General features: G+C 34.5%; 1 protein-coding gene and 1 long non-coding RNA gene across 2 annotated transcripts in view; both read left to right on the top strand.

The window, feature by feature from the left end:
* LOC138175778 (alpha-N-acetylneuraminide alpha-2,8-sialyltransferase) overlaps window positions 1–23,609 on the top strand; it is a 135,732-nt gene that overhangs the window by 18,578 nt on the left and 93,545 nt on the right. The window contains exon 3 of the mRNA XM_069106242.1: window positions 11,070–11,214. Within this exon, the coding sequence (XP_068962343.1) occupies window positions 11,070–11,214 (145 nt within the window). The remainder of the gene's footprint in view (window positions 1–11,069; window positions 11,215–23,609) is intronic.
* Window positions 18,743–19,972, top strand: LOC138175779 (uncharacterized). Its single transcript, XR_011172087.1, has 2 exons — window positions 18,743–18,872; window positions 19,772–19,972. It is a non-coding gene; the product is annotated as an uncharacterized lncRNA (long non-coding RNA).

The raw sequence follows: 23,609 nt of genomic DNA, 5'->3' as shown, positions 1-23,609 counted from the left end.
TTTCTTTCTTTCTTTCTTTCTTTCTTTCTTTCTTTCTTTCTTTCTTTCTTTCTTTCTTTCTGTCTGTCTTTCTTTCTTTCTTTCTGTCTTTCTTTCTTTCTTTCTTTCTTTCTTTCTTTCTTTCTTTCTTTCTTTCTTTCTTTCTTTCTTTCTTTCTTTCTTTCTTTCTTTCTTTCTTTCTTTCTTTCTTTCTTTTTTATAGCAATTGGGGTTAAGTAACTTGCTCAAGGTTACACAGCCAGTTATTTTTGGGTGTGGTGCTAAGTATCTGAGCCTGGATTCGATCCTAGATCATCCTGACTCTGGGCCTGGTGCTCTTATTCACTGTGCTACCTGGCCGCCCCTGCTTGTCATTTCTTATAGCACAATAATATTTCATCACAATCTTATACCACAACTTATTTATCCATTCCCCAATTGATGAGCATTTCCTAAACTTCTAGTTCTTAGCCACCACAAGAAGAGTTGCTATAAATATTTTTGTACCAATAGGTCCTTTTCCCTTTTTTTGAATGTCTTTGGGATATAGATCCATTCATGGTATTGTTTGATCTAAGGGTATGCACAATTCGGTTGTCCCTTGGGCATAGTTCCAAATTGTTTTCTAGAAGAGTTGGATCAGTTTCCAGCTCCACAAGTAGTGTATTAGTGTCCCAGTTTTCCCACATCCCCTCCAACATTTATCATTTTCCTTTTTTTGTCTTATTAGCCAATCTGATAAGTGTGGGGTGGTACCTCACAGTTGTTTTAATTTGCATTTCTCTAATTAGTAGTGATTTAGAGCATTTTTCATATATAGATAGCTTTAATTTCTTTGTATGAAAACTGCCTGTTCATATCCTTTGACCATTTATCAATTGGGGAATGACTTGTATTCTTATAAATTTGACTCAATTCTCTATATTTGAGAAATAAGGCCTTTATCAAAGATACTTGCTGCTACATCTCATGTTTATCAGATTGATTAAAATGGTAGAAGGGGAAAATGACAAATATTGGAGGGGATGTAGAAAAATTGGAACATTTTATATACTATTGACAGAACTGTGAACCATTTTGGAGTATGATCTGGAATTGGACTCAAAGAGTTATAAAACTGTGTATGTAGACTGTTTGACCCAGCAATACTACTATTAGTATTCCCAAGGCCATTAGGGAAAAAAAGAAAAGAAACTATATGTTCTAAAATATTTATATCAACTCTCTTTTTGATGTCAAAGAATTGGAAATTGAGGTGATGCCTATCAATTGGGGAATGGCTGAACAAGTTGTTGTATGTAATTGTGATGGAATACTACTGTGCTGTAAGAAATGATGAGCTGGTTGATTTTAGAAAAACATGGAAAGATGCATAAAATAACGAAAAGTGAACTGAGCAGAACTAAGAGAACATTGCATACTATAACAGCAATATTGTTTGAATAATAATTGTGAACAACCAAGCTAGTCCAAGTACTATAAATACTCAAATTAGCTATAATGGACCTCTGAAGGAAGAAGATGCTATCCACCTCCAGAGAAAGAAATAGACATATGCATAATATGGTTTCAGCATATATTTATAAGTCTGTGTTAAATGGTGGCTTTCTCTAATGGTGTTTGGAAAGAGTTAGGGAGACAGTAAAGAATGTAAAATGCAACAAAATAAATTTAATTAATTAAAAAACTGTATTTTTGTATATTCTTAGATTTCATTTGGCTTATTACTAGTTGCTCTCTTATTATGCCCTCCTTTTAATTCCTCTTCTTTTCTTTTCTCTTTACTCCTATTTCACTGTTGAGTGAAATGCATTTCCCAGATGTGTGTGTAATGCATGTGTATTCTTCTTTCTTTTGATTAGTTCAAATGTGAGTGGGGTTCAAATCTCAGCTTCTATATACCCCCTTTCTTCTTTTTCTTGATGTTTATTCGTGTATCAGGATTATATAAGATAATTTAGCCTAACTTCTCCTTTCCCTCTCTACAATGTACTCACCTTTCTTTCTCAGAAAGAAACATTTTTGAGAATAATTTATGTAGTATTGATACTAAGAGTTCTTTCAAATCTTGATATAATTCTCCTGTTAATCCATCAGTATCTGGAATATTTTTTTCTTTTGTGCTTCTAACTGACTAGTTGAGTTCTGTAAAGTATTCATTTGTTTATTTAACTGGCATGATACTGAAGCTGTAAATTAATAGTTATTGACACAACCTAGCCGTGAGCACTGAATATTATGCCAGCTACTTAAGTTGTGCTTTATTTCCTTAAATAGCACTTTGTAGTTAATTTATGTAACTAAAGCTATTTACAACTACTTCTATTTATTTTTCTAAGATTTGATTAAGATCTCTATATAAATGTTATCTTAGGTATTTTAAGTTTTAAAGTTATGCGATTTCTTTTGTGTTCTCAGTTTTGATAGCACATAACTATAGTAAATTCTGATAATTCTTTTTTATTTCTTCTGATTTTCTTGTGATTTCACTTTATTCATTTTATGTTTTGATGACTTGATTTTCTGTCCTCTGCTTTTTAATCAGGTTAGCTAAAAGTTTATCAATTTTATCAGTCTTTTTAAAGAACCAGTTTTTAATTTAATTTTTAAAAATTTTAATAGTTTTTAAATTTTATTATTTTAATTTAATTTTAATTTTAATAGTTTTTTGTTTTCTGTTTTCCCTCTAATTTTCGGTATCTCCTCTTTTGTGCTTCTTTTAGGTTTATTTGTTGACTTTCTTTTTTTAATTTTTTAAAAATTTATTTACTTTTATTTTACAAATTCAGTTCCACAGTTCCTTGAGTTTCATTTTTTCTGCCCCTCTCACTCCTCTCCCCCCCCGCCCCCATTATCATTATGGCAGCATGCACTCGAATATAGGATCTATACATATCTTCACATTAATCATTAGTCAGGTTGTACAGAAGGATTATAACTGATGGAATGATCAGTGGGAAAGAGGAAACACAACAAAACAAGAAAAAGAAAGAGAGCAAGTTGTTTGTTTCACTCTGCATTAAGATTCCACATCTCTTTTTCTGGATGTGGGTATCTCTTTCAGTCATGAGTCTTTTGGAGTTGTCTTATAACCTTACATTGCTGAGAGGGACCCAGTCTATTGACATTGGTCATCACACATATGTTGTGTCTGTGATTGTGTAGAGATTTCTCCTGGTTCTGCTCCTCTCGCTCAGCATCAGTTTATATAAGTCTCTTCATGTTATTGTGAAGTCTGTCTGCTCCTCATTTCTTATAGAACAGTAGTATTCCATTACATTCATGTACCACAACTTGTTTAGCCATTCCCCAATTGATGGGCATCCCCTTGATTTCCAATTCTTTGCCACCACAAATAGAGCTTCTATAAATATTTTTTTGTACATACAGGTCCTCCTCCCACTTCTCTGATCTCTTTGGAATATAACCCTAGAAGCGGTATTGCTGGGTCAAAGGGTATGCACCTATTTATAGTCCTTTGGTCATAGTTCCAGATTGCTCTCCAGAATGGCTGGATCAGTTCACAACTCTACCAACAATGTATTAGTGTTCCAATTTTTCCACATCCTCTTCAGCATTTATAATTTTCCTATTTTCTCATCTTAGCCAATCTGACTGGTGAGATGTGGTACCTAAGAGTTGTTTTGATTTGCATTTCTCTGATCACTAATGATTTAGAACATTTTTTCATATGCTTATAGATATTTTTAATTTCATCTTCTGAAACTTCTGAGAACTGCCTGTTCATATCCTTTGACCATTTATCAGTTGGGGTGTGGCTTGTATTCTTATAGAATTGACTCAATTCTTTGTATATTTTAGAAATGAGGCCTTTGTCAGAGATATTGGTTGTAAAGATTCTTTCCCAATTTTCCACTTCCCTCTTAATCTTGGTGACATTGGCTTTATTTGTACAGAAACTTTTCAATTTAATGTAATCAAAATTGTCCATGTGCATTTTATAATGCTCTCTAATTCTTGTTTCATCATAAAGTCTTTCCTTCTCCATAGATCTAACAGGTAAACTATCTCTTGCTCTTCCAGATTGTTTACAGTATCAGCCTTTATACCTAAATCATGCATCCATCTCAACTTTATTTTGGTGTATGATGTTAGACATTGGTCCATGCCCAATTTCTGCCATACTATGTTCAGTTTTCCCAGCAGTTTTTGTCAAATAGTGCGTTCTTATCCCCAAAACTGGGGTCTTTGGGTTATTTGTTGACTTTCTAATGTTAAAAAAAAATGCTTTTTTGATTAATGAGTCCTCTCCTTTTCTATTTTGTTAGTATATATTTTGGGGGATATAATTTTTCTGGGGACAACTTGAGCTGTGTTCCAGGAGTTTTCATATGTTGTTTCATCATTATCATGTTTTTTCACGTGACTATTAATTATTTCTATGATTCCTTTTTTGGCTCATTCATTATTTAGGTTTTTATTGTTATGTTTCCACATGAGTCTGTTTTATGTTTATTTTCCCTGCACTGATTATATATATATATATTTGTAGACTTTTTTTTTTTTACTTTTTGGAAGGCAGTTGGGGTTAAGTGACATGCTCAAGGTCACATGGCTAGTTTTTGTGTTAAGTGTCTGAGGCCAGATTTGGACTCAGGTCCTCCTGACTCCAGGCCCATGCTCTATTCACTGCACCACCTAGCTGCCCCTGTAGACTTTTTCCAAAACTGAGAGAGGAACATTATAATCACCTGCCATCCCCCCAGTCTCTCAAGCTTGCAACCTAGAAAACATCCTAAATTCCTCATTCTCTCCCACTCTCCATATCCAAGCTATTGCCAAGCCTATTGATTTTACCTTTGTAACATCTCTTGAACATGCCCCCATTCTCTGAGACTGCCACCATTCCAGTGCAGGCCCTCATCACCTTATTCCTTGATTACTGGACTAGTTTGCTGGTAGGTCTTCCTACCTCAAGTCTCTCCCCACTTCAATCCATTCTTCATTTAGCCAGTAAAACCAACTCTGATCATGTCACCCTCTCACTCACTACTCACTAAATTACAATGGTATAGCGGCAAGCACCCCAGTGTCCCCAGGGTGGCTGCTCACACAGGTTCTTGGATCTGCTTTGATAAAGGAATGCAACTCAAAATGGGTTAACAAGCTTACTTTAATCAGTCAAATATGTATCGTTTACCTAGTTCAGGGGAAAGAGGTCAGCACCCCGAACTTCAGAGTATACAGACAGAATTATCAAGTCAGAGAAACAGATCAAGTAGACAGTTTTCAAATTGTCCAACCATTACATCCATACCCAATCAACATCTGGGTTTCAACTTCTGGGTTTTTCAAGGGCTCTCAACAATGCCTTCCCAGAAGCCAGATCAAATCACAGAACACTTCTCAAAGTGAGCCCCAAAACAAAATTACACATCAGGGCTTATATAGCCTTCTCCTGGCTCAGAGAATGTAACAACCTTATTGACTCACTGCCCAATCAAAAGTATCTACTGAAAAACAAGCCTCCCACCCCAGGCTCCAGGTGCACTTTGTCCTAAGGGCAGGGAAGATCTTAAAAATTTACATTCGCATTACAAATGGTTTACTATTGCCTCCAGGAGCAAATACAAAATGTTCTGGTTGGCACTCAAAATCCTTTATAACCTGGCTCCCTTCTATTTTCCCTGTCTTATTAAATCTTGCACCCCAACATATACTTCTTGACCCAGTAACACTTGCCTCCTGGCTGTTCCACAAACAAGGCATTCCATGTCTCTGCTCTAGGCATTCTCTGGATGTCCTGCATACTTGGAGTGCTCTACCTTCCACTTCTCCTACTGACCTCCCTGACTTCCCTTAAGGTCCAACTAAAATCCCACCTTCTACAGGAAGCCTTCCCCAACTCTTCTGAATTCCAGTGTCTTCCCTCTGTTAATTATTTCCTATTTATCTTGTGTATAGGTTGCTTAGTATATATTTATTTGCATCTAGTAAGCTCTTTGCGGTCAGGTACTATCCTTTTTTTTTTTGTATCCTCAGGGTTTGGCACTACGATGATAAATATTTATTGAATTTAGTGAGTTAAAGAGAATTTACTTTGGTGGACATAGAATACTTTTGTGTTATTCAAATTTCCTTTCCTTTATATTTGAAAGTCTTCTGGCTTTATTTGTAGAGTTTGTTGCTTGTCATCAGAATTGTTAAATTTAGTGACTGTGTCTTGGAGTTTGCAGTGTAGAGATTTTTTTTCCCCCTTGGAGGTAATGTGCAGATACTTTTTATTGGCATAATATTGTATCTTAAGAAGTTCTGCAAATTTTGTCATTATTTTTTTCATTATGGTGTTCGGGTTTTTAAACTTGTGTCCTTTTGGGAGACCTATAATCCTTCAGTTATTTTAATGCATACTTTCTTGAAGATAAATATGCTTTGCTTGTATAGACATCATGTTTTATTTTACTGTTATTGCTTTTTGCTTCTGTTCTTCCAGATTGTCTCCACATTCACTTCTGTGTATTTGCGCTCCAATCAGTTGTTCCCTTTTATGTTAACTTAGTGAGGTTTTAATTGCTGAAGCATGCTTCAGTCTAATTATATAAGTAAAGGTGCTTTTCATATTTCTTTTTGGAAATCTACATTATACTTCCAATTTCCAAATGTTATTGATACATTTTTTACATCATTGTAATATCCCAATACTATCCCCACCAAAACTCTTTCTTTTAATAAATTATAAGTAAAACAGCTAACATGTTGACCATTTCTGACAGCATATATAGCTTATTTTATAATCTCTTGTCTACTGCACAGATAGTATCTTGCAATAGTGGGAGGTATATTCCATCCTCTTCCTCCTCCTTTGGAGTCTTGGTCAATAATTATATTGATCTAAGATCAGATGCCATTTAGTCTTGTTTTCATTTACATTGGTTATTATAGTGTTATCTTCATTTTGCTTATTTCATTCTGCAGCATTTCAAACGTCACTAAGTTTTCCTGAAATCTTCATATTTATAATTTCTTATTGAATAATAATCTATTACATTTTTTTCAGACTTTCCCTAGGATGGGCATTTGTTTTTGTTTTTCTTCCCTCCTTCCACAAAAAATCTCTGCCTGAATATGTTGGTATATATGTGACTTTTCTATGTCTTTGACCTCCTTAGGGAAAATGTCCATTAGTGTAATTGATGAGTCATAGGTTATAACCAATTTAGTCATGTTTCTAGTATAGTTTCAAAGTAATTTCCAGAATAGTTGAACCAATTTGCGACTACACCAACAGACTATTTAAAGTACCTGTCCTGTAGACTGACTGACATTGTTTCCATCTTTCACTATTTTTTTTTGCCAGTTTTCTTCATGTAAGGTGAAATCATATAGTTGTTTAAATTTGTCTTATAATTACTAGTGATTTGAAGAATTTTTTTTCTTATGGCTGTTTATACTTTTAATTTTGCTATTGAAAACTAACCATATATATTATCAATTTCCTGCCCTCATTCATATTTAAAGTTTATGTAGCACAGAGGTAAATTGTTCTTGAAATATCTATTAGAATTTATTTCTAAATTTATCTGGACCTTTTCTTTGTCAACTGTGGTTTATTTAGTATCTTCTTCCAAAATTAGGTTGTTTACATATTCTCTTTTCTTAATCTGGAAATTTTTGTATAAATAGTCATCCATTTAATTTTTTCTCTTCTTTTTTTTTTTGGAGGGGGGAAGGCAGGGCACTTGAGGTTAAGTGACTTGCCCTAGATCACAAGGCTAGTAAGTGTTAAGTATTTGAGGACGAATTTGAACTGAGGTCCTCCTGACTCTGGGGCCGGGTGCTCTGTCCACTACATTTAAATTTTTTTTCTAATCATTTCCTTACAGCTTTGCTTTTTTGTCTCTCATCTCTGCCATTCTCTTTTTTTCTGAGAGTTCAATGCTTTATTAAAATTTTCTACTATTTATTTCTACAGCTACTCTGTACTTTCTGGATGATAGTTAGCTACAACAAGATCTTGGTAGGCTAGAGCATTGAGTTTAATGTAATAAGATTAAATTTATTAATAATTCTAAAAAAGATTAAATATGGGTGAAAATCAGCTTCAAAAGTAAAATATAGAGCAGCATGTTCAGATAGTTTGAAAATTATCTGGGGCTCTTACTATATATATATATACCATGCACAATATGAATTAGTGGCAGTCAAGAGTAAATTATATTGAGTCAATGTAAACTTGCACTGCATTAAGAGAGCCCTAGCTTCAAGGAATAAGAATATCATAGTTTCACTCTATTCTGCACTATTAGAATATATCTGATCAGTATTAAGTTCATTTCTGTGCACCCTAGTTTAAAAAAGACATTGATGGTACACAATGGTACAATTAGAATGGTAAAGTACCTTGAATCTATGCCATATGAAGACTGGTAGAAGTTTAGGTTGGAAAGAAGATCTGGAAGGATATGACAGTTCTTTTCAAGTATCCAAAGAGCTATTGTATGGAATAGTGATTAGGTTTGTACTTTTTGGCATCAGTGGGAAGAATCAGGAGCAGTGAGTAGAAGCTGTGAAGAGGAAAATTTAAACTTACGTCAGGCAAACTTTTCTAACAATTAGAGCTATCCAAAAATAGAACAGGCTGCATCAAGGGACAGTGGACTCCTCTCCTTGGAGGTATTCAAACAGAGACTGGATGATCACTTGATGAGTAGGTTGTAATGGAAATTTGTTTCTGCCTGTGGTTTGAACAAATGGCTGCTGAGGACCATTCCAACTAAAATTCTATGACGCTGTAATTTTAAGCTTTTTATTTTTTGGGTCTTTTTTTTGCTCTTAAGAACTCTAATTTCTATTTTTATGTAGTTATATAATTCTTTTATTGAGGTTTAAAACCACTCTGAGGTTATTATAGTTCTGCCAACTTCTCTTCTCCTATAAATATTATTGTACATATGTTTCCCACTGTACTTGACTTGGTGGTAAATGACTAATAATAGTATCACTGGGCCAAAGGTTGCATTCTCCTTAGTAACTTTTTGACTATAGCTCTAAATTATTTTCCAGAATGGTTAAATTAATTCATTGCTCAACCAATAATGCATTATTGTGCATGTCCACTCACAATCCCTCAAACAATTGCTGTTTTTCTTTTTTTTTTTTGTCATCTTTGCCAATCTTATGATTGTGAAGTAGAACCTCAGAGCCATTTCAATTTGCATTTCTCCTATTTTTAGTGATTTGGAGCATTTTTTCATGTAGTGCTAGTGGTTGATAGTTTGCATTTCTCAATTTGAGAACTGCCTTTTTATATCCTTTGACCCATTTTCAGTGGGAATATAGTTGTGTTATTACAATTTTGTTATTAATTCTGTACATATTTGCCTCTAAAACAAGTACTATCTTAAACGAAATTAGCCATAATATGTAGAAGGAAAAAGGTTGTACTCTGCCATATTAGAATACATCTAGAACATGTCACATTCAGTTTTGGGCACCATACTTTGGGAAGGACATTTCCAAGTTGTAAAACTCACAGAAGAAAGCCACCAGGCTGGCGAAGGGCTTACAGATCTTGCTGTATGAGGATCATTTGAAGGAAATAGGGAGGATTTGAGAAGAGAATATTTGGGTGGTATATGATAGCTGTTTTTTGTTTGTTTCTTTGTTTAATACTATTATAGAAAATAGGAATTAAACTTGTTCAGTTTGGCTCCAAATGGCAAAACTGAGAGCAATGTTTGGTAATTGCAGAGAAACCATTCATCGCTTGATATAATATTTCCTAAAAATCAGAGCTATACAAAAGTGGAATGAGTTATCTCAGGTAGGAGTGGGTTTCCCCTCTGGTAGTGGTAGAACTGTATACTTCCCTTCCCCTTGCCCCACTGGAGTTTTTCTAGAAAGGCTGGATGACTCTTTGTCAGCTATACTTTAGAGAGGTATCTTCTTCAAGTACAGTTAGGACAGGAAGACCTCAAGTGCCTCCTAACTCTGATTCTACAAATGATAAAGTAAATAGAGGACACACTACTTCAGTATGGAATCAATGGCTCTTTGAAGATAACCAGAATTACATTGATCATAACTTTGTTACAGTTTTTAAAATCATCTAAGTTTTATGAAACCATAAACTATATTTTCTTAGAGTGCTCTAAATTATTTCTCCCTGGTTTGCTGTATGTTTACTGTATAAAATGAACTCTTTCTTCCACATAACAGTTTATTTAAACACACAATATGACTTTACTCTTATGATCAAATCATCCTTTTAGTGGAAGGGAGATAATAGAAATAAAATTGGATGTTGGATGACAGGAAGAAATGGTAGATGGACAAATTAGAGGTAATAAAAGGATGAGGCAAGAAGATGAAAGCAATTCCACTGACTTTGGTGAAATTAAATCATTCTGTCTAAGCTCTTAGGTCCCAGTCTTACAACTAATTTTTTTAAAAAAATATTAAACAAAACTGTTATGCCCTTAAGAAGTCAAGAATAAGTGAAGTATAATAGAAAACATACTTGAATAGAAGTTCCTAGACCTTTGTTCTAGTCTGACTAATAATTAGCTGTTATGTACAAAGCCTTTAATCTCTTCTGATCCCTAGTTTTCTCATCTGTAAAATGAAATATTTGGTTCACATGAAATAACATCTATTATAGACCTAAAATTCTATTATCTATGATTCTGTGATTCAATTCAACTCAATCATACAATTTATATCTATTAACAATCTATAATATAATAAATTTATATATATTAATGTAACAATATTAATCTAATAGAAATCTAATATTAATAATATGACATAATAATACAACAAATTTATATCTATTAATACAATAATTTTATATCTGTTAATACAATAAATAAGACAATATTATATCTATTAATTAAGCATCTACCATGTGCTAGGTACTACTATGTACATGGTGCTAGGAATGCAAAACAAAAACAAAAAAAAAATTTTGTTGTGATTCCGATGTCAAGATGTTTTAATAATTCTCTTCCAGTATGTTAGACACTAGAATCTCAGAAGGCTAATATTTTTGTAAGGAATTTTAGTATCTGTGGTTCTTATATCTAACATGATTAATATGCTTTAAATTTTCTCTTTGTCTTTTCTATTAGGAAAGAAATGGAACAATGCTGTGACCCAGCCAATCTCTTTGCTATGACTAAACAAAATTCCCCTATGGGGAAGAGCATGTGGTATGATGGGGAATTATTGTACTCTTTCACCATTGACAATTCAACTTACTCTCTCCTCCCCCAGGTTAGTATCTATCAGTTTGATGTGTTTTAATCACTTCGTATTTCTTTAGATTTGACAATAATGGCTAGTTTGGACTGGGTAGTGGATTCATTAAATTTCTTATTTTACATCTTTTTATGTATATTCTCTCTTCAGTCAGCAACTTTAACATCAACTAGCATTTATATGCTTACTATATGCAGGGAAGAAGAAATAAAGATTAAATACAAAAAGGTCTCTACCCTCTTAGAGTTCACAGGAAATAGAATATATATTTGTGTGAACAAGGGCATGGAGTCAGGAATGTGCAGTTTGTCTAGACTGCGTATGGGTAGAGTAGAAGTGGGTGCATGCCAGTGTAGTATGTTAGAAAGATTTCTGGATTTAGAGTCAGAGGACCCAAGTGTGTATAACAGGCTTTGGAGAAAAATCTCTCCCATGCAACAGGGTTATTTTTACCACTTAACCTCACTTGTAGGTCACTTTTGAGCGAATTTATCATGAGCTTCATGATAAGCCAGGCTTATATTTCCTAGTTAGGAAAATTTCAGAACTCTTGATTAGTCACTTAAGTTCAAAGGTATTAGTCCAATTTATCGAATATTATTTATTTAATTAACTAGAGAAACCCACAGTAATCCTCAGTAATTGCTCATATTTTCTCTCTCTACTAAACTCCAAGTGTCCTAGCATTAAATAAATATCAATTATTGAATATACAACTTATTTATTGCAGAATCAACAACTACAAAGAAATAGACAATTATTTGTATTTAAGCTGTGAGAAAAATAATAGCCAGAGTAACCTTGAACCATCACTGCAACTTCATATGACTTTACTTCTCAAAGCACAGTCCCACATTATTCAGCTCAGTTCATTTAAGATAAAGAGAAAATGCTTGTAACAAATATGAATAATCAAGTGAAGCAAATTCCCTCATTAGTCATGTATTTCTGTATGTCTTTTTCTTGACATTTTGAGTCCATCAGTTCTCTATCAGGAGGTGGATAGTTTGCTTTTCTTTAAAATGTTCTCATTATATAAATTGTTCTTGTGGTTATGCTCATTCATTCTGAAACCATCCATACAGGGATGCCCATTAAAAAACCTATTTTTAATAATTTCTTATGGTATAATAATATTCTAATTCTATTATAGTTATATTCCATAATTTGTTTAGACATTCCTTAATAGGTGGGAAATGCCTTTAGTTTCCAGGTTTTTACTACTACAAAAAGAAATGCCATAATTATTTTTGAACATATGGGTTCTTTTCCTCTTTCCTTGATCTCATTGAGGATATATGTGTTTCCTTTTCTTTGTTCTCTTTGGCGCAGATGTATATTAGTGGTATCCCTAAGGATGCATAAAGCTTAAAGACTTTGGGGGCATAATTACAAATTGCTTTCCAGAAGACTGGACCAATTCACAGTTCAGTTGCATCACTGGAATCTGTTTTCTTGTAATCTCTCCAACATTTGTCATTTTCCTTTTTGGGGAATCATTTTTGCCTTTTTTGCTTTTTGCTTTTTGGAGGCGGGGGGATGCAGGGCAGTTGGGGTTAAGTGACTTGCCCAAGCTCACATGGCTAGTTTTGTGTTAAGTGTCTGAGGCCGGATTTTGAACTCAGGTTCTTCTGACTCCAGGGCCAGTGCTCTATTCACTGTGCCACCTAGCTGCCCCAATTTTTGCCATTTTGTTGAGCGTGAGGAGGAACCTCAGAGAGTTCCATCACCCTTAACAGTCTCTCTAGACTCACTGCTCATAAAGTTCCTTTTTTAATTTTACTTCATGAGTTGACAGTTCTCTCAAGAATTTTTTCATCTTCTTTTTTTCTCTGTCATCCATAGTTTTTCTTCACCTATCTCCATTAATTCTTCATTTTTTTTTCAAAAGCTACCACATCTAATCACCAAATTCTAAACATTCCATTTGGTTCTTAAAATACAGTCATAATAGGTATAAGTTTTGTAGGAAAGTAATTTGAAATAAGAGGCTATATTTTTCCTTGAGGTAAAAATACTTGTGGTACCTCAAAATCATCACTAAGAAGATATTTACATTAATATTCCAAAGAGGTAGAAGAAAAAGAAAAAAAAAGACTGAATATGTATACGTATATTTATTTGCTCTTTTTGTAGTGTCAAAAAAACTGGAAACTAAGGGAGGATGTATTATAGTGATAGTTACAATAATGGTAGGTAAGTGGAATAAATAATACATCTATAACACATCCATGAGTTCAGGATAACATTATACATCATTCAACAATGAATTACTTCTAAATAAATGAGTAACCTTTTTTTCTTTCTTTTGAGGCTACAATATAATTTAGCCTATTTACACTTTGAGTGTTTCTAAGTCATTTGTGGTCTATTGATCTTTAAACTAAGTCAATGTTATGGATTATGTAGTGGAATTTTTAAACTCTCATGCTTGGGCTTTTGTTTGTTTTACTTAGGGTACTGTAGAGCTGAGGTCTCTCCCTTTGTTAGTATTCAGCTTCTCCTAAGTCCTAGGCAAAATTTGGGATTCTTTGTATATTGTCTGTTTTGCTTGAAGCAACGTCCTTTTCAGGAGTTCTCTGTGTGACCTGGAAAGCAAGGTGGGCTTCAGTATTCCAGAGCTGCTGACTCAATGCAGCACTTTCCTTGTGAACATCTTTAAATAGTCCTTTTGTATCAAGCCAACAGATTTTTCCATTTCTTATAGCCACAGGTCTTTGGAACGCATCATCTTCTGGTTTCTTCTTCAGCCTAGAAATCATATTTAAAATATCTCATCAAAATTTTTCTACCTGTGTTTAAAACCTCTTTAATTCCTGCTTCAAACCTCTCCAGTATTTCTCTGAACATGAAAGTCTTTACCCAGAACTTTTGCTACATTAAAAAAAAATAATTTGCTACAACTTTTGATAACAAACTTGGGCCTTTTATCACTTCTTTCTCAGTGCTGATTCTTGAGATAATAGCTTGCTTTATATCAAATTAAAATTCTTCTCCCACTTGCACTTGATATATTTATGGCCGTTGAGTTCACATTTAAACAGGAAATGGTATGCCTTTCTGATTGTATCTTTTAAAAAAGTTATTGTTTATTTATTTTATCATTAAAAATTTCTAAGTTCTAAATTTTCTTTCTTTCTTGTGCTTCTTCCCTACTCACAGAAAGGGAAAACAATGATATCAATTATACATGTGAAGTCGTGCAGAACATATTTCCATATTAGCCACATAGAAAAAAGCAAGAAAAATAAAATGAGAAAATTATACTTCATTTTGTACTCAGGATTCATCAGTTCCCTTTCTACAGGTGAATAGCATTTTGTCATCCTGAGTCCTTTGAAATTGTCTTGGATCATTGTATTGATCAGGGAAGCTAAGTTACAGTTGATCATCACTATAATATTGCTGTTACTGTGTACAATAATCTGCTTCTGCTGATTTCCTTTTGCCTGAGTTCATATAGGACTTTCCATGTTATCCTGAAACCATCTCTCTTGTCATTTTTTATAGCACAATAGTACTCCATCACAGTCATATGCTACAGTTTGTTCAGCTTTCCCCTAATTAATGAGCATCCCCTTGATTTCCAATTCTTTGCCACCGCATAAAGAGCTACTATAAAATTTTTTGTATATATAGGTCCTTGTGTTATAACTGGGTCAAGGGGTATACATAGCTTTATAGCCTTTTGGGTATAGTTCCAAATTGTTCTCCAGAATGGTTGGACCAGTTCACTGCTCCACCAACAGGTCATTAATATACCTGTTTTCTCTTATCCCCCTCCAGCATTTGTCATTTCTAATAGGTGTGAGGTAGTATATCAGAATTATTTTAATGTGCATTTCTCTAATCATTAGTGATTTAGAGCATTTTTATATGCCTGTTTAATTTGATTTCTTCTTCTGAAAACTACCTGTTCATATCCTTTGACCATTTATTAATTGGGGAATGACTTTTTATTAATTTAACTCAATTCCCTATTTCTCAAATATTTTTATTTCTAACTTATTTTTTATTTAATATTTTTGTTCAGTCATTTCAGTTATATCTGATTCTTTGTGACTTTATTTGGCATTTTTTTGACAAAGATACTGGAGTGGTTTGCCATTTCCTTCTATAATTCATTTTATGGATGAGAAAACTGAGGCAAACAGGGTTAAATGACTTGCCCAGGGACATATTTCCAGTAAGTATCTGAGGTCAGATTTCAACTTAGGAAGATGAGCTACTACCTAGCTGCCCTTTATTTAATATATTTATTTTTAATATTATTTATTTTTTACTTATCAACTATAGTTCTCAAATGTAGCTTTCATATATTTGAGAAATGAGGTCTTTATCAGACAAATATGTAAAAATTTATTTAACTAATTTATTTAAATATAAGTATTATTTATTTTTATTTATCACCTATATTTCTCAAATATAGTTTCCTTATATTTGATAAATGAGGCCTTTATCAGAGAAACTTAAATTTTTTTATATTGCTTCATTGTCTGTGGTAAGTTTTAGTAACATGTAGTTTTCCTGATTATCTCTTTACTCGTATCTATTTTTGCTTTTGTTTTGTCTGAAATCATGATTGCTATTCCTACCTTTTTTTTTTAACTTCAGCTGAAGCATATTGAATTCTGCTCTTTATTTTAACTCTCTGTGTGTCTTTCTATTTCAACTGTGTCTCTAGTAAATAACATATTATTTGATTATGGTTTCTAGTCCATTCTGTTTTATGGGTGAGCTCATCCCATTCACATTCATAGTTATGATTACTGTGTACTTCCCTCTATCCCATTTTCTTCTGTTTATCCTTCTCTCTCTCTCTCTCTCTCTCTCTCTCTCTCTCTCTCTCTCTCTCTCTCTCTCTCTCTCTCTCTCTCTCTCTCTCTCTGTCTCTCTCTCTCTCTGTCTCTCTCTCTCTCTGTCTCTCTCTCTCTCTGTCTCTCTCTGTCTCTCTGTCTCTCTCTGTCTCTCTCTGTCTCTGTCTCTCTGTCTCTGTCTCTGTCTCTGTCTCTCTCTCTGTCTCTGTCTCTCTCTCTCTCTCTCTCTTTTTAAAGCATTTGGGGTTAAGTAGCTTGCTCAAGGTTACACAGCCAGTTATTTTGTGTGGATGCCAAGTATCTAAGGCCAGAACCAATCCCGGGTTTCCTGACGCCAGAGCCGGCATTCTTACTCAATGCGCTACCTGCCCGCCCCTATCCTTCTCTCTCTTTTTATCTTGTTCCTCCTAAATAGTCTGTTTTATTTTTGACAACTGCCTCCCTTAATCCTCCCTTCTTTTTACCATTACCTCCTCCCCTTCTTCTTATTCCCTTCCCCTCCTATTTTTCCTGTTGGGTAAGATAGATTTCTGTACCCAACTGAGTGAGTGTGTATGTGTGTACACACACACACACACACACACATATTCTGAAGAGAATGAGGTTTGAGTATTGCCCACGCCTTCCCCATTTCCCTCTCCAGTGTAAAAACTCTTCATTGTGTTCTTATGTGGGATAATTTTCACCATTCTATCTCTCCCTCCATCTTTCTCCCAGTGCATCCATCTTTCTTACTTCCTATTTTTTTTTGAGATCATCCCAACATAAATCCATGCACCCATGCATTCTTTCTATGTAGATTCTAATTAACCCAATAGTGATAGAATTCTTAGGAGTTGCATATTTCATTTTCACATATAGCAATCTAAGCAATTTAACTTTATTAAGTATCTTACGAGTACTCTTTCATGTTTACCTTTTTGTGCTTCTCTTGAGCCTTGTGTTTGCAAACACAAGACTCAAGAGAAGCACAAAAAATTACTGTATGTAATTTTCTATTCAGTTCTGGTCTTTTCATCAGCGGTGCTTGGAAGTCTTCTATGTCATTAAATATCCATTTTTTTCTCCCTGAAGGATTATTTTTAGTTTTGCCAGGTAGCTTATTCTTGGTTATAATCCTATTTCCTTTGCCCTCTGGAATATCATATTCCAAGCCCTCCACTAATTTAATGTAGAAACTGCTAAATTTTATGTGATCCTAACTGTGGTTCTGAAATACTTGATTCATTTCTTTCTGGCTGCTTGCAGTATTTTCTCCTTGATCTGGGAACTTTGGAATTTGGCTATTAATACTCCTGGGAGTTTTCATTTTGGGATCTCTTTAAAAAGGTGATTGATAGATTCTTTACTTTTCCATTTTATCCTCTGGATCTAAGATATCAGGGCAGTTTTCCTTTATAATTCCTGCTGTGTATACTTCTGACCAACCCCATCCTGGTGTCACAGACCTCTCCTGCTGACTGTCTATGTTGTTTTAGACTGGAAAAAAAATGTCTCTTCCTGACCTTTTGTTGGCTCTGCCCCTCCAAAATTTGATCTGAAGCATTACAGACATACTTTGGAGATATTGTGGGTTCCATTCTAAACCCCTGCAATAAAGTGGATATGACAATGAAGCAGAAATCGCATTAAAGCGAATATAGCAATAAAGCAAATCACATGAATGTTTTGGTTTCTCAGCACATATAATAGTTATGTTTACACTATGCTGTCATCTATTAAGTATGCAATAATATTATGTCTAAAAATACATACCTTAATTAAAATACTTTGTTGCTAAAAATATGCTAATCTTCATATGAACCTTCAGCAAATCATAATCTTTTTAGTGGTGGAGAGACTAGGCTTGATACTGATGGCTGCTGAGTGAGCAGTGTAGTGGTTGGTTAAGGTTGGGGTGCCTGTGGTGATTTCTTTAATGAGATAATAATGAAGTTTGCCACATTAATTACCTCTTCCTTTCACTTGAACACTTAGAGGTCAATGTACAGTTATTAATTGTCCTAACTTCAATATTATTGTGTCTCAGGGAATAGGGAGGCCCAAGATAGGATGAGAGATGAGGAACAGCTGGTCAGTGGAACAGTCAGAACATGTGCAGTTCATGTGCAGTTTGTCTCCCCCTCCCCATTACAATAGTAACATCAAAGATCATAGCAGATTATTGTAACAGATATAATAATAATGAAAATTTTGAATATTGTGAGAATTACCAAAATGTGACACAGAGACATGATGTTGGAAAAATAGTACCAATAGACTTGCTTGACACTGGATTGCCACATACCTTCATTTTGTAAAAAAAAAAAATCTTGCAATATCTTTGAAGCACAATAAAGTGAAGCATGATAAAATGAAGTTTGCCTGTATTTTAAAGTTTTTTGGAGGGGAATGGTAGGAGAGTTCAGCTGTATTGCTGCCTCTCCTCAGACATCTTGGCTTGGCCCCCCACTCTGATTATATCTTGATAGTGGTACTCTGTGTGTATGTGAGAAAGACTAATGAGTTCTTTCTTATTCTTTTTTGGGTCTGGGTTGATCTCCATCCCTGGTCCCATATTCTTTTTTAGAAACTGATACTTTGGGATTCATTTTCTCACATGGAAATGAGCCTTCTTTGTTCATATGGCCATCCAGGCCATAGGTATAACAAAAGAGACATTTGCGACTTCATTTATACCTTATTGGCAGTGCTCCTGTATCAGGATTTATTAACCTTTTATCTCTTGGCCTTTCACCTTCACAAATAAAATAATTTTGCCCATTCTAGGACTCTGTGCTGTGGCTGCTGCAATCTCTCTAACTCTCAGATTTCTTCATCTGATGCAGTGGAAACTAGCTTCAGAAACATCTACAGGTCTGCTGGCTCCTTCTGACTCGAGTTCCCTTCAGTCTCCTTGTTATCAGACCCCTTTTTTCTCAATACAACCTTTACATTCTATATCAACTCCTCCTTCTCCTGAGAAAGGAGGGTGTAAATTAGTTTCTAGGTATTGCCTCTTTCTGTTAATGTATTTGTGCATGATCTAATAGATTGGGTGATTCATAGAACTTTAACTGAATGGACTCTCCAGCTATAATGTCTCTATGAATTACCTTTCAATTTCTCAATTCTTTCATCTTTCTTTTTAAATATCCTGACAGTGCTGCTGTTTCTCTTTTCTTAGTCTATTCCTAAATTAAGGAGAGTTTCTAGCTTTAAAAATGCCTCAGAATAATTATTAAACATTGTTCTCAGTTTTAAAAGTGATGACAAATTTGTAGCACTTTGCTAGCTATTCCTTAAGCATTCAGTCTACAAAGTAACAAATAATGAAATAATAGTTACATCAAACTAATATACAAAAAATAAAACAGAAAAAAGACAAGCCACTGTCATTAATTGTTAAAGCATTATTAGGCACTTTGTATATAAGATTTCTGAGAAAATACCTATGGGAAAAGAAAAATAAAAAATCCAAGTCAGAGGCTCTCATGTATAGCAAGGTTTAGAGGACATGTCACCATGTAAAACAGGGTTTGGAGGACAACATTTTGTGTGTAGCAAGGTTATTTGGGTTACCAACCTTGTTTATAAGTTATACTTCCTCCTGCTACTTGACTTTTTACCATATTAAATCTTAGCATCCTGAGTTCAAGAGTAATCCAATGTTATATTTGAATATTTCCTAATTAATTAATAAATTTTTAACATAACTCATAAGCTTAGTACCCTCAGTCTGTTTCATCAAATATTATTTATTTGATAAAATACAGAAACCGGGCGGCCAGGAAGCACAGAGAGTAAGAGCACCAGCTCCAGTGTTGGGACGACCTGGAGATCGAATCCCGGGCTCAGACACTTAGCACCCACCCAGAAACACCTGGCTGTGTACCCTCGAGCAAGTTACTTCACCCCGATTGTTTAAAAAAAATAAATAAATAAAAATAAAATACAGAAACCTTTTTTTCCATAAATATATTTTCATGTCTTTATATTATTTAAACCCTGAATCTGCTAGGATTAAATAAATATTGAATATTTACTGAATAAATTATTTATTAACAATAAAATCAATAATGAAATCATAGGCAACTATAATATTTTAGCTGTGAGATTATGAGAGTCACCTCATACCATTACTATAACTCTGGATAACTTTTCTTTACCTCTGAAAACACAACACCACAGCATTCATTTCATTCCAGATAATAAAGCTTGTTTTTCCTTATAGAATAGTGGAGTTAATATCTGTATATTCATGTGTATTATACATGTGTATATACATGCACACATATATACATATATATATGCATGTACAATATTATCCTACTAGATTATATGATATCATGTTATATTTATTTTATTAATCATATCATCTCATTCCACGTAAGACATGGAGGCAAAGAGTGATAGGGACAGAGGAGATGTCCAGAATCAGATCCAGATCGAGACCCAAAGTGCTCTAGGAATATTTGAGAGAGAGAAAATACTTTGATCTAGAGGTGAGAGGAGGATTAGAATTTAATCTTAATTTGATAAGTAAAAAGGAACCACTGAGCAGTAGAATGATAATCATATCTATGCATAAAGAATATTAATCTGATATCAATATGAAGGCTGGATATGAGGTGATGGGGAGAGAGTGAAGGAGGCTAATTAGAAAGCTGTTGCAGGAGTTCAAGGGCATAGTAATGAGATCCAGTCCTCTTGGGGTGACTGTGAGGGTAATGAAGAGGGGACTGATTTAAGAAATTTTGCTGAGATTGAATTGGCAGAAGTTAATAACTGATTGGATGTAGGGGGTGTAATTATACAAAGTAGGTGCTTTAAATTGATCTCATGGACCAAGATGGGCTGTGACTGGGACTCATAGATCTAGGTCCCTGGGAGCAGACCTGGGAGTACACAGGTAGCCTACTTGGGCCATGACTGTTGAGATTGCTTGCTGGCATTGTATCTCCTTGATGTACTTTTAGTAATTAAACTATTATATTTTTACCTCCCTTACATGTTGAAGTGATTTACGAAGAACATTATGGATCTAGAGGGATATTGTCAGTGAGTAGGGATAAAAATGCGTCAAGTGAGTATGTGAATATGGTAGTGATAGAAAATCCAATGCCCTGTTCCCTTGAATCTGTGGGGGACTGCCTGTTACACTTATGTAAGCAAAACATCTCCTTCCAGAATATTTTCTGATTGTATTCTTACACAGGTTATCTGGCCTCACTGACAGTGAAAAACCCAGTTATTAGGGCTATAACAAAATTATGGACCCTTAACAGATTAAGTTCCCCCTCATTCTTCTCTTCTCCTGATCCTCAATCTCCCTTTCTCTCATCAACTAGAGAGATGTACTGGGGATCAATGGAGTAGCAGAAATTACCACTCACTTTTAGATTCCAGACTCTCTTCTTTTCTTCTAATTTAGGAAGATATTGCCTAGCTTTAGCCTTCTGCATAGGTTATTATCTTTATTTTGGTGGAGAGACAGGAGGGAAAGAGATTCCAATTGGAGAAAGGATTCTGTGTGGGAATGATTTGGCCAGAACTGTATCACTTTTCTTGGCTATCACTGGATAGCCCAAGGTTCTGGCAGGCACCTAACTGATTTTGCATGCTTGGATTATTTGATAAAAGCTATTAGGGGAGAGAATATATGTCAAGGAAGAGAGATTTACAGAGAATGAAATCACTTGGAAATGAGCAGAGGGTGTAGTAGGAATGTTATGGACTGCAGCTGTGTTGATAGAATCTTAAAAATATTTTCTTTTGGTTTAATCAAAACACGGACAATTCATCATCAGCCTCCTGCACTAATCCCTGCTGAATGAATGAATATGTATTGGATTCCATTCCCAAGGTGAATCTAGTTATTTCTTTGCTGCGTAAGGATTTACAGGGACTACATAAATGGAAAAATAACAAAACATTATTTGCTTGTTTATATTTCACATAGTTCCTCAAGAAAGATATTCATTTTTAGCTACTTTACCCTGCCCCAGAATTTCCTGTTTATTTCATAAGCCACGGGATTGGACATAAAGGAACAGAGCAAGTCTTCACCAGCTTGTACAAACCAAACAAGTAAGAATTTACCAAAATTTTCAGATTTTCTAAAATCTATACCACAAAGAGAACGAGCTGCAACTCTTATAAACAACCAATCTATTTATTTGATGAAGATATTATCTCATATAGAAGTTCTAATAATATCCATATTTTCACTCTAGCTTTCCATATTTTCTAGAGTTACATTCATCTTTATACTTCCTTATAGCCACACTTAGTTTTTTTTTTATCATTATAATCCAGGGAATTATCATAGTACAAATGCTTTTGAAGTCTTTAGCTTAGCCTCCATATGCTCTTACAGATTTAAAGCATAGGATTTCTGTAGGAAATGAAAGGAGAGGTGATGTAGAAAAAAATGATAATTAGCTTCCTGTACCAGTGAATAAATAAACTTGTTGGCCCTGAGATTTGGGGAAAAAAGGAAGTGATAGAGAACACTACAGTTTCTTTAGCCATTAGTTGGTCAGTCATTTGATTAATCAACATTTATTAAGGGCCTACTAGCCTACTAGATATCTATCGGGCATTGTGCTAAGTACTGGGGGTGCAGAGAAAGGCAAAAGACAGCCTTGCTTTCATGGAGCTTACAGTCTAAATGGAGGAGACAGCATTGCAAATAACTACATACAAACAAGCTAGATACAGGATAAATTTGAGATAACAGAAGGAAAGCAATAGAATCAAGGGGGATTGGAAAAGGCTTCTTGTAGAAGGTCAGATTTTAGCTGGGACTTGAAGGAAGCCAGGAAAACCAGGAGATGAGATAAGGAGGGAGAACATTCTAGGCATGGGGGCAGTCAGTGAAAATGCTTGAAGTTAGGAGATGGAGTCTCTTGGTTCAACAGTACAAGTTTGGTAATAGAATAAGATCCTAGATTTAAATCTGGAAGGGATATTAATATATCACATAGTCCAGCCCCTTCATTTATGAAACCAAGGCTCAGACAGGTTAAGTGCCCTGGCCAAGATCAAGAAGATACAGAGTGACAGACCTTGAGATTCAAACCCAGAATGTCTGACTCCAAACTGAAAGTTCCTTCTTCTAAAACATAGCTGTTACTGAGGTAAATAAGGATGTTTTATTTATTTATCAGTTCCACTATGTAAAATATTAATTAATTCAACAAACATTTGTAAAGTTTCTATTATGTGTGAAGTGGTATGTTAGGGAGGTGATGTTACAGATGTAACAACCCCTACTTTGATAACACTGACGGTCTCATAGAAGAGATGAGTCAACAATATGTCCAATACAGAACTGAAATAAAAGGAATGCAGATAAAATGTGCAAGAAGAGGAAAAAGTTATTTCTGATGGCTAATAATAGGGGAAGACTTACAGGACTATAGGATTATGAATGGGAAGAGACCTACCTTAGATATGATGTATTTCAGACCTCTCATTTGAGAGGCAATTCAACTAAAGTTCAGAGCAGTTCAAGTAATTTGCCCCATATCATACAACTGATGAGTAGCAGTCATTCTTGGAAGTTTCATTTCAGCTGAGCCTTGAAGTATGGGGAGGAGTCATTCAGGC

The sequence above is a fragment of the Petaurus breviceps genome, unplaced genomic scaffold (assembly GCF_028583685.1).
Source record: "Petaurus breviceps papuanus isolate PSGF00001 unplaced genomic scaffold, PetGlider_PUasm1.0 79, whole genome shotgun sequence".
Classification (NCBI taxonomy): Eukaryota; Metazoa; Chordata; class Mammalia; order Diprotodontia; family Petauridae; genus Petaurus; species Petaurus breviceps.
This window is presented reverse-complemented; position numbering and strand designations above follow the sequence as displayed.